This window comes from Ailuropoda melanoleuca, chromosome 3 (genome assembly GCF_002007445.2).
Source record: "Ailuropoda melanoleuca isolate Jingjing chromosome 3, ASM200744v2, whole genome shotgun sequence".
Taxonomy (NCBI): domain Eukaryota; kingdom Metazoa; phylum Chordata; class Mammalia; order Carnivora; family Ursidae; genus Ailuropoda; species Ailuropoda melanoleuca.
Window position 1 is genome coordinate 29820120 of NC_048220.1, and position 14303 is coordinate 29834422.

Sequence of the window (14303 nt, forward strand, 5' to 3'; positions counted from 1 at the left end):
TTATTTATTTATTTGACAGAGAGAGACAGCCAGCAAGAGAGGGAACACAAGCAGGGGGAGTGGGACAGGAAGAAGCAGGCTCCCAGCAGAGAAGCCTGACGTGGGGCTCGATCCCAGGACTCCGGGATCATGCCCTGAGCTGAAGGCAGACGCTTAATGACTGCGCCACCCAGGCACCCCATCATGCTTCTATTTTCTGACTGATAAAAGTTAACCTTTTTTTTTTTTTTTTTTGCCTCCTTGGTGTTATTTTGCATTCATCTTTCCATGTGTGTCACTTAGAAGTGAGCAGCCATTTTTAAATTTCCCATATTAAAAAGATAAGATGTAAAGGAAACTCAGTGCTTTTAGAGGTGACATTATGTAAGCTGTCAAAATTCGTAGAAGTAGGGGGATGAATAACTTGAATCAGATTTTATTTACTGAAGTGTAACATATAAAGGGTCCAAGGCGTAAGTATACATACAGTTCGGTGAATGTTAAGGCATTTCTGAAAGTGAATAAGTGAATAGCAGCAGACATAACAGTGTAATACCTGATGTTCAGAGCGGATGGTTTCTTGTTTGTTTTTGGGAAGAAGACAGAGAATGGATGTTTTGGGGAGGTAGGGCCAGGGTTATGGTGGATGGGCTGGGCTGTCTTTTATCCTTGGAAAAGCCATTTAAGCGGAAACAGGTGTAGAGAGCACTCTTGCTTCTTGGGTAAGAGGATACGTTTGACACAGTTTTTTTCTTCTCTGCCTTTACAGTGGCATTCCTCTTTAACTGGATTGGATTTTTTCTGTCTTTCTGCCTGACCACCTCAGCTGCAGGAAGGTATGGGGCCATTTCAGGATTTGGTCTCTCTCTAATTAAGTGGATCCTGATTGTCAGGGTAAGTTGTATACCAGAAAAAATAGACCCTGTAGAGAAACAATAAGTAGAATAACTTTGACTATTTTATTTTTATTTTTATTTTTTTACATTTTTTTCTACATTTAAAATGAGTTTAGGTTTGTCTTTGCTCTGGTTTCATGAAGTTGAACCTAAATTATTTGCAGGTGGTTCATGCACGTAAGTTTTATAATTAGACCTTGTGAATATTGGTGGTCCCAAGGCATCTATCCTACAGGTTGTCGACAATTTGCTTTCTCTGCTTTTAATGTTTATGATATGATATGTGTGTTTGTTTTGAAATTAGCTGTTTTTGTAATAAAAAGAAAGGTACCACTTCTTTGTTGTCTCATCAAAAACAGGTATTCCTCACATTAATTCTACTAAAGTTTAGGTCTGTCTTTCTTCTTTCCTTCCCTTTGTTTCTCCCTCCTTCCTCCCTCCCTTCCAGGATTGTTTATCAGTAGCATCATTGGTTATGCCAAAATGTTTGGGAGCTGAAACTGTTTAACAAGTGCTATTCGATTAGGGGGCCTTATTTCTAAAGTATATTAAGAGAGAGATGTTCAGTGATTTGGGAGTTACTGATAGTAAGAATTGCTGAAGCAATATATACTTTAAAAATCTAGTCTCTTAAAGTGTACTGTGAGTTCACGTAAGTTTATTGCTTTTGTCAACTTAATAGATAAAAATCAATGTATTCATCGTGAATTGGCATTATTAACTTATTAGTGGGTGTTGACTGACCACTGGACTTTTTCAAATTTATTTATTCTAACCAGTTGTTATTTTTAGGATTCTGAGTTCCTGTGAGAATCTGTTAAAAAGTTGTGGACTTTTTCCCCAGGCAGCTAATACATATTCATCCAAGCCATGAACTTAGGTGAAGAACCCAAGCCCTAAAGAGGTTTTTCATTCCTTCTCTGAATCTTAAATTGTTATTCTATTAAGAGATAAAATACTGTATTTTAATGCTCAAACTGTGTTAAACTTTTGGATATCAGAGCCCCCAATAGAAAATAGATAACAGTAGTTACCAATCTTCTTTTTAACTAAAATCTTCACTACGCTGACTCAAATGTTAAAACTGAATTGAAGGAATCAGCTTGTGTCAGGATGCTTTTGTCTGGGAGTAACAGAAAACTGAGCTCAAAATGGCTTAGAAAACAGTGGGGAAAATTTATTTCCCATAAAAACACGTCCTGCCATGGAGGGTAGTGAAATCAGTGTTTCATTGACATCATTAGGGACATTTGTGGCCTCTGCTCAGCATGTTGGTACAGCTGCCCCTCCTTCAGGGCTCTCACAGCTATGGCAGTTGCAGGGATCACATCAGAAGCACAGCCATGCTCAACAGAAGAAAGAAAACTATTTTTTCTCTTCTTTGCTCTTGAAGTGCAGGAGAACCTCAGCAGCCCTCACTTCCCATTCGCCAGAATGTGCCATTATTTGGCAAAGGAGTGGGATTATTGTGCTGTACATGATAAAGCTTCCAAGGTCAAGGCGTACCTGGAACAATAGGAACAAAATAATTGGTTTTGGCATTGGGTAAGCAAAGTGAAAGTATCAAAACATATTTCTAGGTGCACCTGGGTGGTTCAGTCCTTAAGTGGCTGCCTTCTGGCTCAGGTCATGGGATTGAGCCCTCCTCAGCGGGGAGCCTGCTTCTCCTTCTGCCTGCTGCTTCCCCTTCTTGTGCGCTCTTTCTCTCTGTCAAATAAATAAATAAATAAAATCTTTAAAAAAAAATTTCTAGAAGGATGAATATTGTGTGGGGAAGATCTTTTAAAAAAATAAACATATTTGAGCACTTGAAAGAGTCTATAAAGCCAAATTCGTATTCAAGATTGACTTTCCATGAAAGGAAATACATCTGCGTATATGATAATCATTTCAAGTCAGTAATATATAAAATATTTTCACTTAAAAAAATTGTGAGAGCTAAATGACAGCATTTAGTCAGTGTACAGAAGTCTTGTGTTTTGTGTGCCCTTAAGTTAAAATGTGAAATTCTACCTGCTAAGCTACTATAAACTAATTTGCTTTATTTTTCAGTTTTCCACCTATTTCCCTGGATATTTTGATGGTCAGTACTGGCTCTGGTGGGTGTTCCTGGTTTTAGGTAAGTGCTTTTAACATAGACAAAGGAGAGAAAAGATAATTGTTAAATTTTAGAAGTAAAATTACTTTTAGTAACCCCTCATCTTTTAATACAGTAATATATTAGCAATATAAGTATAATTTTTAAAATATTTCTTCAAGATTAGTTTGTCATCACCATTAAAGTAACGTGCGTAATAATAAAACATCTCCTAGTGGAGGTTGATCTTTCCTATCCCATTCGTATATATGTCTCAGGTTTCCCATGTGACAGTGGGATACACTAATTAGATGACTTTATAGTCTATGAGTGTTTTTCCCCTTGGGAATTATCACCACAAAAGGGTTCACAGACTCCATCCCAAATTGTTTATAGGTATATTGTAACTAATTGAACTACTCAGGAATGTATGCGGCCAGTCTTCAGTTGGATCTGTCAGCAGGAAACAAAATGTATAGCCTTGCTAGACATAACTTCTGGAAGAATCGTTATTGGGTTTCCAGAATTCTTTAGTTCAATACCGATGAGAATAAGAATGATTTTGCAATGAGGAGGAGGCCTTTTTTAAAAAAAAGGTATGCTAGGCAATTTCAGGTTGTTCATCTTAAGATTATCTTTTTTACTCTAAGTATGTATTTTAAAATAGCTTCTTTCAAGAAATTTTAAAGCAAAGAAATGAACATCGGAGTGAATATGTTGGCTTCTTTGTTCTTTGTATAGAAAATATATGATACAATAACAGACCACCATCACTGCTTTCATTTCTATGGAATTATAGCAGGGGCCTCCTGTAGCTGTTAAAGATGGTATAATTGCCTCGCCTGGCTTCTCTGATAGCACTTTCTCCTATCTCCTGTTTTGGACCTTGTTGTTGCCTCCTTAATTAAGATCCCTGGTGGCAATGCTGCTAATGGGTCTAGTTAGTACAGGGTAGCACCCATGCCCAAGAGTTGCTTAATACATTCAGGACCTACCTGCTTTGTCTATGGTGATAGACCATGCATTGCTGAACCTAAATTGTACTTGGAAGGTACAAGTCTTAGATCACACCACCCCCAGCCTCTCCAACAGTATCATCTACTCTGCTGATAGTCATTGGAATTCCACGGAAAGAGAAATCATGATTTTCCCCCTCAATTATTGAGATGCTTAATAATAAACATGCCCCAAAGAAGAGTTACTTTGGAGGAATAGTTTCTTGGTTTGCTTATTCTCAGAATTGTATCTTTAAGAAAAAGGCTGACTCTCTTTTTTTCCCCCCAAGCCTAAATCCAAACAAATCCTGAATGGACCCAAGGAGAGCCATTAAGCATATTTTCAGGTTGAATGTTGACAGCACAGATAATTTAAAGAAACTTAATGAATTGATTGTCTTCCTATATTAAAGTTTCATGGGAAGTGAATTTATAATACTTGTAATTAATTGATCTTTCTGTCGTACTGTTTGCTAGTAAGCAAAAAAACGCTGAGACTTTGGATATCATTTGTGCATTTTTTTTTAAAGATTTTATTTATTTATTCGACAGAGAGACAGCCAGCGAGAGAGGGAACACAAGCAGGGGGAGTGGGACAGGAAGAAGCAGGCTGGCTCATAGCGGAGGAGCCTGATGTGGGGCTCGATCCTATAACGCTGGGATCACGCCCTGAGCCGAAGGCAGACACTTAACTGCTGTGCCACCCAGGCGCCCCTGTGCATTTTTTTTTTTGAAAAAGATTTTATTTATTTATTTGACAGAGACAGCCAGAGAGAGAGGGAACACAAGCAGGGGGAGTGGGAGAGGAGGAAGCAGGCTCCCGGCAGAAGAGCCTGATGCAGGGCTCGATCCCATAACACTGGGATCACGCCCTGAGCCGAAGGCGGACGCCCAACAACTGAGCCACCCAGGCGCCCCCATTTGTGCATTTGGACCCAGTGTTTGGGTCGTTTTTGGAATTCCTCCTGCAGAAAGAACCAGTTTGTGGGTGTTCTGTTTTGTTGCAGCAGGTCCGCACAGAGTTCTGAAGCTGGCAGCCCGGGAGCTACAGGTAGCCGGTGGTTGTAGTTAGTTTGTTCCACAGTTATTTTCAGAGGTTTTTTTAAATTAGCTGCCTTCATTTAAAAATCGAGAGTTTCCACATAAAATGTCTGAATTTTTTTTGCTTTTCTAAAAAAAAAACTGGCATATCTAGCAAAACGGCCTCTGTTTCCACCTGGCACCCACCCTTTTGACTGGAGCTGAGCTGTAGGTGTCCCCTCCATATAGGTTGTATGCTCTCCATTTCACTAGGATTCCCCGACCCAGCACTTAAAATGGGGCGACCCCTGCTCTATAGTCACTTACTGCTTTTGATGCCAAACAGAATGGGAATGAGGAGTGTTTACTGAATGGGTAATTTTTTTAGGGGTGATAAAAAAGTTCTGAAATAAAGGTAATAGTTTTGGTTCTACAGCTCTGTAACTGTACTAAAATTAAAGCCAGTAAACTGTATACATTAAATGAGTGAACTTCATGGTATGTGAATTACATCACCATAAAGCTGTTTTTAAAAAGTCTCTTAACATCATCAAAAACTAAGGATGTACTGTGTGGTGACTAACATAATATAATAAAAAATTATTATTAAAAAAATAAATAAAAAATAAAAATAAAAAGTCTCTTAAGACTCAGGGACCAGCTGTAAAGGAGGAGGGCCAGGAGCATGTGTGCTGTCATTGGAGGGGGCACACCACCTTCCCCACAGATTGTTAGAAGAGGTACCAACTGAACGTATAGCTTCTGGCGTAGACACACAAAATCAGTCTGACTCCCTTAGTGCCTGGTAAATAAATGGCCAAGTGTACCCTACTTGTCTATATTTTTTAAGAATAGAGAAATAGAGTTCAGAGTTGAGAATACAAGAATTGGTGTTCAGGAAAAAAAAATTCTTGTACTAGGTAAGGGGATCCTGACATCTAGTGGACAATATATGTACAGTTGACAGAAAAAAAAATACCATGGTAAGATGAATGGATTTTTTTTTTTTAAACTTGAGAAAAATATTTTGTAACCTGTCCCTTTTTAAAAAAAATTTTTTAAGTTAATTATCTTGAAATACTTTTTTGGAACCCAGAAGGTAGGTTTTGATAAGGCTTCTCAGGTTTCCAAATGTACATGTTTAACTCCATCTTATTTTTTATTTCCCTTTTAGATCAATTAGATTCTTAATGTGCTGCAAAAAAAACTTTGATTTGGGCTCTTGAGATTATGTCTTCTCATTGAGAAATGGAAATCCTTTGGAAATTTTGAAGAAAATTACTCATGTTTTGATAGCTCTTAGCTGAAAAATGATAGAGTAGTGCTGTCAAGAGGGATGTTTCTGGGGAGGGGACTTAATATGGAAATCATAAATTCATTCTTGGCTTTTCTTTTTTAAATCAGGGTTTCTCCTGTTTCTCAGAGGATTTATCAATTATGCAAAAGTTCGGAAGATGCCAGAAACTTTCTCAAATCTCCCCAGGACCAGAGTTCTCTTTATTTATTAAAGGTATTTTTAAAAATGTATTAGTAATGGGTGTTTTCATAAAAAGCTGTTGAAAAGGGCAAGTTAGAAAAACTGCCATAGGAGAAAGTATTATCTTGTGTTCTGAAAACACAGAAGAGGCAGGAGTCTTAGGAGTCATCGGGGAGCTAGGATATTTGGCTGTAACTATGGGTCCTAGATCTTTGAGTCTTGAATCCTGAAGCCAGTGCTTATTGTTATACTGGTTCCGGAGGAAAGTATTGGGGAGGAGCCTTTCAAGCCTAATCACTGAGCTCCCCTAAACCTCAGAACTCCAATGTGAAGAAGCCATTGGCTGCATTAGAAACTCCTTTTGTCTAGTATACTTACAAGCCCACCAAGGCTTCCATCTCAAAATGAGTCAGGGAGACTTTCCTGGTACCCTTCTTAGGTTCATACCCTGATTTTACCACTCTGGTGGTAAGGGGTATCAAACTCAAGGAAAAGAAGGGGAAAGGGCCTTTCCCCCTGCCTAGCTAGAACAGAGGGTCCAAGCCCTGTTGAGGCTCCTCTTTGATTGCTATGTGGTTTTCCCCAGAGCTGGTTTCATCTTACATCAGTAGCTGCAAAAAGGAAGAGCTCTGAAATCTTGGGAAAGAGTACACCAGAGAGAGACCTCTCTGGTAACAAGCTATAGGACTTCTTGAACTTTGCTCATTGTTACTTAAGACTTTGAGGATGAGTGGGTCGTGGGGGGAGCCTTGTGTTACACCTAGGGACTAGGCTAGTTGGAGATCAGGCAAGATTTTTTTGTTTTGGGTTTTTTTTTTCTTTAAGATTTTATTTTAAAGTAATCTCTGCACCCAGTGGGGGGCTCAGACTACAACCCCAAAATCAAGAGTCACATGCTCTACTGACTGAGCCAGCCAGACGCCCCCCAAAGATCAGAAAAGGTTTTGTAAAGGGTGTATCAGTTGAGATAAATGTTAAGTGGTAGGTAGAATTTCTACTAGTGAAAATTGGATAAGGTGGGGAAGATTTCATAATCACTTGAAGCAGAGTGAAGAGTGTAAATAGAGGCAGGGAAGAATGGCGCTTGCTCAAGGGACAGCAGTTTGGTTGTAACATAAAGGAGTGTTGAAGGTCAAGGCTGGAAAAGCCAGGTTGAGACAGTGTTCTCAAGTATCTAAGTACTAAGTATCTAAGTACTGAGTACTAAGCCCATTTGCAATGGAATTTATAGAGCAGCCCTTAAAATCCAGTGACATGTTGGCTTACTGCAAGGCTAACCCTTTATGAACATTAATTTGTTCTGTATTTTCTGTAGGTTAGTCACAATTTGTGTAGGTAATCATATGCTTAGAGTGGAGGTCTCAGTTTTGAAGATTCATGGTGGTATCAGGATGTGTGCTTCTAGGAAGGAAAGTAGCCACCGTATCTAATTTGTCAGGTGATGGGGGACAGCATTAGAAGTTTGTAAGCAACAGAATAATATGATGAGAGCTTGAATATGACGAAAAATTTTTCAAGCATGATATGATAATTACATTTTTCAGGTTTTCTATATATCACATACTGCACTAAGTGCTTTATATGTATAATTAAATATTCTTATGTAACTAACAAGATGATAGTGAGAGATAACCTCAGATATCTGCATGGTGGAATATATTCTTAAGGCATTTCTTACAAAAGTTGAAGCATACAAAGAACTTAGGCTTTTGTTGGTTAAAGTAAATTTCTTCAAGGGAGTATGTACTTTTATTTGAAAGAAAATTTTAGTCATCAAGATTACCACACGTGTTGATTTTTTTTTTTTTTTGAGAAGGGGAATGTTTTATTGCATGTGTAAAAGTGTGTGGCATAACCTGAATTTGAATTAGGACACAGGTGGACATTGACATTGCTGGCCTAGCCCTTAAGCCCATGATATGTCTTTGTGTCCAGGACATCCTAACTTTAATAAGAGACTTATCAGATGTTCTCTGAAGTTTTATGCAGTTACTGTTGTCATCTTTTTTCTTTCCTCTCCATATCTGATTATAATTGGTTATTATTTCTAAGCCTCAGGTTTAACTCTTAACTACCAAAGATTCAAAAGTTAATTCTTTTGGGTTGCCATGGTTCTTCTTCTTACAAAGGGTGCCAAAATCACCTATAGATTTCCCCTAATCTTTTGGAGCCCAAAATATCCTGAGGGGCAGATTTCTTTCTCTCTCTCTCTTTTTTTAATATTTTAAAATTATTTTTAAGTAATCTCTATAACATGGGGTTCGAACTTATAACTCCAAGATCAAGAGTCACATGCTCTACTGACTGAGCCAGTCAGGTGCCCCTTCTTTCTCTTTTTAAAAAATAATAGATTCCATTAGTCTAGTCAAATGGTAGCTTTGAATTTCTGAATGGACTGAGATCACACCTGTCTATTCTCTTCATCCTTCAGTTAGAAGGAAGTTTCGATGTTTACTAGGGGATTGCAAACCTTCCTCCTCATGTTTCTTTCTTTTTTTTTTTTTTTAAAGATTTTATTTATTTGTCAGAGAGAGAAGTGTGCACACAAACAGGGGGGAGAGGCAGGCAGAGGGAGAAGCAGGCTCCCCGCTGAGCAGAGAGCCTGATGGCGGGACTCAATCCCACTGGGATCATGACCTGAGCTGAAGGCAGACACTTAACTGACTGAGCCACCCAGGTGTCCCTTTCCCATCTTGTTTCTAATACATAACAAATAACAGCTGGGTTAGGAGAAATCCTGAACTTCTTGGTTTTCCTGTATTGTCAGAGACTGTATTGAGGGGCTTTTGTTTATAAAAATTGTTACCTGTTTTGTTTGGATTTTTAAAAATTCTGAAATGTTTTATAGGAGTATTCCTAATGTAAAGCAAAGCGTCTTTATTTGCGGTTATGATTTGAAATAGGCTGTCATTGGTACTAATGATCATGGAGCTTGGAGCGACATCATAGGCCTGCAAAGCTCTATATTTTGGAATCAGAAGGCTTATTGTGCTTTAAGAGTTATTAGAGATTTCGAGCATCCCCCAGTGGAGGGCATAGTAGATTTCTTTCCTTTTCTGTCTGACTTTGCTATTCTAGTTGATTTGAAATCATTTCTGACATGCCCAGAGGATTCAGAGCTCTAAATTAGGGGTTTGGGGACTTAGAGCAGCATTTAGAATTCTAATGACTTCCTTACTAATTGTCAGTATCCCCAAGAGAATCTGAAAAGCCATAATATCCCATGGGACTGATTTTTCTTTGTCCATTGACAGGGATTAAGAACTGTTCATCTAGGTCCAAATGTAGATTGTTTCTCTAGTTCAGAGGAAATTTAACTTAGTTTGAAGTTATGCTAGCAAACCATCTTGTAAGGAATGAAGATTTTATTTTCTTTCATTGAGACTTCTTACTTCATTTAATGTGGTTGTTGCCAGTTAAAAGCTAGCTGTAGGCTTACTTTTTGCCAGAAAGACGCATTTCGGACTTTTAAAATAGCTTTGCCATAACAGAAAAAGAACTTAATTCCCACGCTGTCCTAAGATCTGGCATTTTACTGGAAAAAGGTATAAGAATAGTGACTTCTTTTCAGGCGATCCAAAATACAGTACACACAAACCTTAAAATGACCCCAGAAGGCCTCTGTCAGCTAAAGTAGTTATTACAAAAGCCGAGTACTGAAGCTCATGTGCTACTTTCTCAGGGGCCGCTTTCAGGTTCCCTTTTGGGAGCTCATTGAAGCTTAAAAAGGAAATCTGGTTTCCTACCCCACAGCAAGAAGAGCCAAAGGAACTGCTAGAGGTGGGCCCAGCAGCAGCAGGAAGTGTGTGACTGCGGGGAAGTGGGAGCACAAAGTGCACACACTCCTGTATTGTTTAAGAAGAAACAGAGACCTATCTGAAATGGTCAAATGTGAAGTGTTCATACTTTTTCTTATTTACCAGTTAACTGGAAAATAAATGTTCGGGTGGAGTACCACTTCCTCTGATGCTGCCAGGTATTTGAGGCTTCAGCTACAGTAGCTGGAACGTGGTATCCAGCACTGCTCCGAAAGTACTTGCGCGTACGAAGCACAATAGAGTTTAGATTCTGTTATTCTAATCACCTTTGAAATAGGAGGAAAGAAAGTTTTGGGGTGTTTTTTGTTTGTTTTGTTTTTGAGAGAGAGAGAAAGAGCACGCTGAGCCAAGGGGCAAAGGGAGCGGGAGGAGCAGACTCCCCACTGAGCAGGGAGCCTGATGCAGGGCTTGATCCCAGGACCCTGGGATCATGACCTGAGCCAAAGGCGGACACTCAACTGACTGAGCCACCCAGACGCCCTGTGGAAAGAAAATTTTTTAAGCCCTAACATTCATGAGATAGCGCCTTTCATAATTAAATAATTCCTGTGACCTGGTGAGCTGTACCTATTAGACACCAGATATTTAAATTTTTCCCCCATATGATGATAAATGCTTTGATTTTTCCCAGTCTGTAATCTTCTCTCTCTTCTTTAATACCTCTCTCAATTTATTAAAGGAAGTTCACCTCAAGTTAAAGTTTGATTTATTGGACTGTGTTATAAAGTAGCAAGGTAGTAGAAATGCTTTCAGTGGAATTTTTGCTTAAAAAATTCACATAACGTTCAGGAGGAAGTGGCTGTCTTCCTCTTGAAATTAAATGATCTGTAGGCTCCTGGTTCCTTTTGTTTCTGAAGTGATCTGACCTACAGTTTAGTAATGAAGCCCACCGTCCCTAAAACCCTTCTGTCCTCCAGTTGTGTGCTGCCATTGTTCTTGTAGCAACTTGTGAGTCAAGTACATCTGAACAGGCCTCCAGGTCTTAGCGGTGAGCGCCTCTCTAGCAGTCATTTTCCTCTGGAGTCTGTACAGTGATTGAGATCACCCATTATTAACCTGTCTAGGCACTCTTAATGGAATTTTAATGTTTGCTGGGTGGCTCTGACTTTGAGGGTTCTATGAAAGCTAATCAGTCTCTGTAGAAGCAGGATGGTCTAAGGAAAGTGGCCAGATAGTTATCTGGACTGTATCATATGTTCTTGCAAATTCTAGTGTTTTGGCGAATAGAAACAATTACATCAGTTTTCATCTATTAATGGAAACAGCTAAAACTGAACTTAAGTTTGTGTAGTAAGTCTAGCCTCCTGGCAGAAACCTGCATTTGATGTCGGTCTGCGGATACTCTTTTTGCTTCTTGGTTTTTCGAGGTTCTTGTGTTCACACGTTTTTGTCCCTGCACATCCTGAGGTCTCTCAATCTAAACAAAAGTTGCTCTTGTGTCAGTGGCACTGGTTTCCTTGAATACTAACTGAATTTGGAGTCTGGGAGAATATCAACAGTTTAAGAAAGCGTATGTTTTTTTACTCTTTTGTTGTAGCTCCTCTGCGTTTTGTCAGCCTTTTAAAGATTGATGCAGTTGTCTAATCAGAAAAGGTAGAAAAGGGCTACTTGGAGCTTTTACAGGAATTTGGAAAGGCGGGAAAGTAAGCCAAGGGTCTACATAGTAGCCCATCCAACTCTCCCTTGGTGCAGGGTACCACAAGGTGGTTTCTAAAATATTTCTTAAGTAACGTGTATCTCTTCAGTGGTTTTCTTCAGGATGAATTTTGGGAGTTCCTTGTTCTTTTCCCCATTATTTCCACGAAAACTAAAACAATTACACCAATACAGAAATGCCTCAAAGTACTGGATGGAAACTGGACTTTACAATATATATGGACATTATTTTAAGAGTGTTTATTTCAATCATGTCTATTCCTTTTTTAAAGATTAGTTTTATCAACTTTTTATCAGAGATATATGCCCCAAAATACATAGACTTTTTTCCCTAATTGATGAAAAAGATTGATCTGGGCTACCTGTGAATTTCCAGATGGCTTTAACTTTGTCGTGCTCTCAGTACAGCATGACAGCATTGGCATCCTTATTGGAAATCTCCTTTGCATGAGATCTGGCAGAATTGGCAGAGTGGACAGTAGCTTCAGGTGTACTAGGAAAATTACCTGTGCACTTGGATTCTGCTCTCATAGGCCCCAAGTTACAAGTCATTGCTGTGGAGGTTAAGTGCGGGGTGAAGGAAGTGGTATTTGCATTTCATTCTTTTGTGGGGAAGTTTGGAGAGAGAGACTCCTGGCCTCCTGGGCTTTAGAGAAAGCATTCAAATTCTTGCTAGTTCTAGAGTCCTTGATAACTTTAAGAACTGAAATTTTAATGTTTATTGAATAGTATGATGTCAGTGTATAGTAATCTTAAAGCTATGTTAAAATGTACTTCTTGTGTCTCCAAACATCCTGCCTTCTTTTGTGACTACATCCTTCTCTTGGCCAAAATAACAAGCTAACTAGAGTTTCAATATTCAATATCCTTCTCTGGCAGATGTTTTCTGGCAAAGGCCTTCCTGCGTTTATGAATTCTCTCTGAAGAAGCAAGAGAACACCTGCAGGAAGTGAATCAAGATGCAGAACACAGAGGAATAATCACCTGCTTTAAAAAAATAAAAGTACTGTTGAAAAAGATCATTTCTCTTTATTTGTTCCTAGGTGCAAAATTTTAATAGTTAATGCAAAATTCTGTAATCATTGAATCATTAGTGGTTAATGTTTGAAAAAGCTCTCGCAATCAAGTATGTGATGTATTAATAATGCCTTATCTATTGTTTGTAGTCATTTTAAATAGCATGAGCCTTGTCCCTGTAGTCAGTAGGGGGCAGTCTTGCTTTATTCATCCTCCATCTCAAAATGAACTTGGAGTTAAGTGTTTTAGTGTAAGATATGTATAATGCTGGCCATTTCAAAGGGGTTTTCTCAAAAGTTAAAACTTTTGTTTTGACTGCATTTCTGCACATAATCCATACTTGGTGTTAAAATTAGAAATTTATTCAGTTGTACTGTGAACACCTGGACACAAAATCATAGTGCAAAATACATTTAAGGTGTGGTCAAGAATGTGTTCTTAATTGGTAAATAATGAGCATTAATTTTTTATAGTCTGTATTCTAAATTTTGCAGTACATATTGTTCTGTGTTATGAACCTAAAAAATTGTAAAGGTGTTGTCACTGTATAAAATAAAAAGGACAAGGACAAATGCAGCTTAATTACTAAAATGTAATTCTTGACACTTTCTGTGTGATTAGAGTCCCTTTTACCCTTTTTTTTCTTTTTTTCCCTTTTTTGGGGAGGGTCTCCTGATGATTAGGCCAGGGGCTGGCGTAGAGAGGGGAATAGATACTTAGGAGCAAAGAAAGAATTAGTTTGGAACTTTTGAGATGATCCCTAATATACTGTAGTACTACTTGCTTTTACAATGTGTTAGCAGAAACCGATGAGTTATATATAAACGTAGAATGATGTGCTTTCTGCCAAGTGGTAATTCACCTTGGTTTGCTATGTTAAAACTGTAAATACAACAGAACATTAATAAACGTCTCTTGTGTAGCAACTTTTGCTGTAGATTAGTGTTTAATTTCTTGGTTTGCATTTGTTCGTTGCCAAGGCAAGTTTTTTCTAATCTTTATTCATACAGATTCATGCAGAATCATTGACTAAATACAAAAAAAGTGGTTTGGGGCCAACTTTTTTCCTTTTTCTTTTTTTTTTTTTTTTCAGCACAAGAAGTTCCCTTCTCTTAGTACATTCCTGAAGATGTATGTGAAAATTGGTTCTGCAAAAAATAATGGACTAAATGGGGAGGAATTGTAGAGATCTTAAATCATTCCAGAATTCCCCATTATGCTTCATTTTTTAGACGTAATCTAAGATAATTTATTTCCAGTATTTTCTGCATGTTCCTTGCCGTTGCTCTTTTTCTCATTCGAACACAGTCCACTGGCTTAAGTCCTGTGAGCACCCAGCCGGGGTGAAAAATTACTCATTCCTCCTGA

The 14303-nt window shown here is 38.4% G+C and overlaps 1 protein-coding gene across 7 annotated transcripts in view; it reads left to right on the plus strand.

Annotated features, from left to right (window-relative positions):
* Nucleotides 1-13861, plus strand: part of NDFIP1 (Nedd4 family interacting protein 1) — a 110699-nt gene extending 96838 nt beyond the window's left edge. For all 7 annotated transcript variants that reach the window (XM_034656184.1, XM_034656186.1, XM_034656183.1 and 4 more), the window contains 4 exons: nt 749-873; nt 2928-2994; nt 6372-6477; nt 12798-13861. In XM_034656184.1, coding sequence (XP_034512075.1) covers nt 749-873; nt 2928-2994; nt 6372-6475 — 296 coding nt within the window. In that variant the 3' untranslated portion in view covers nt 6476-6477; nt 12798-13861. The remainder of the gene's footprint in view (nt 1-748; nt 874-2927; nt 2995-6371; nt 6478-12797) is intronic.
* Nucleotides 13862-14303: the final 442 nt, after the last annotated feature.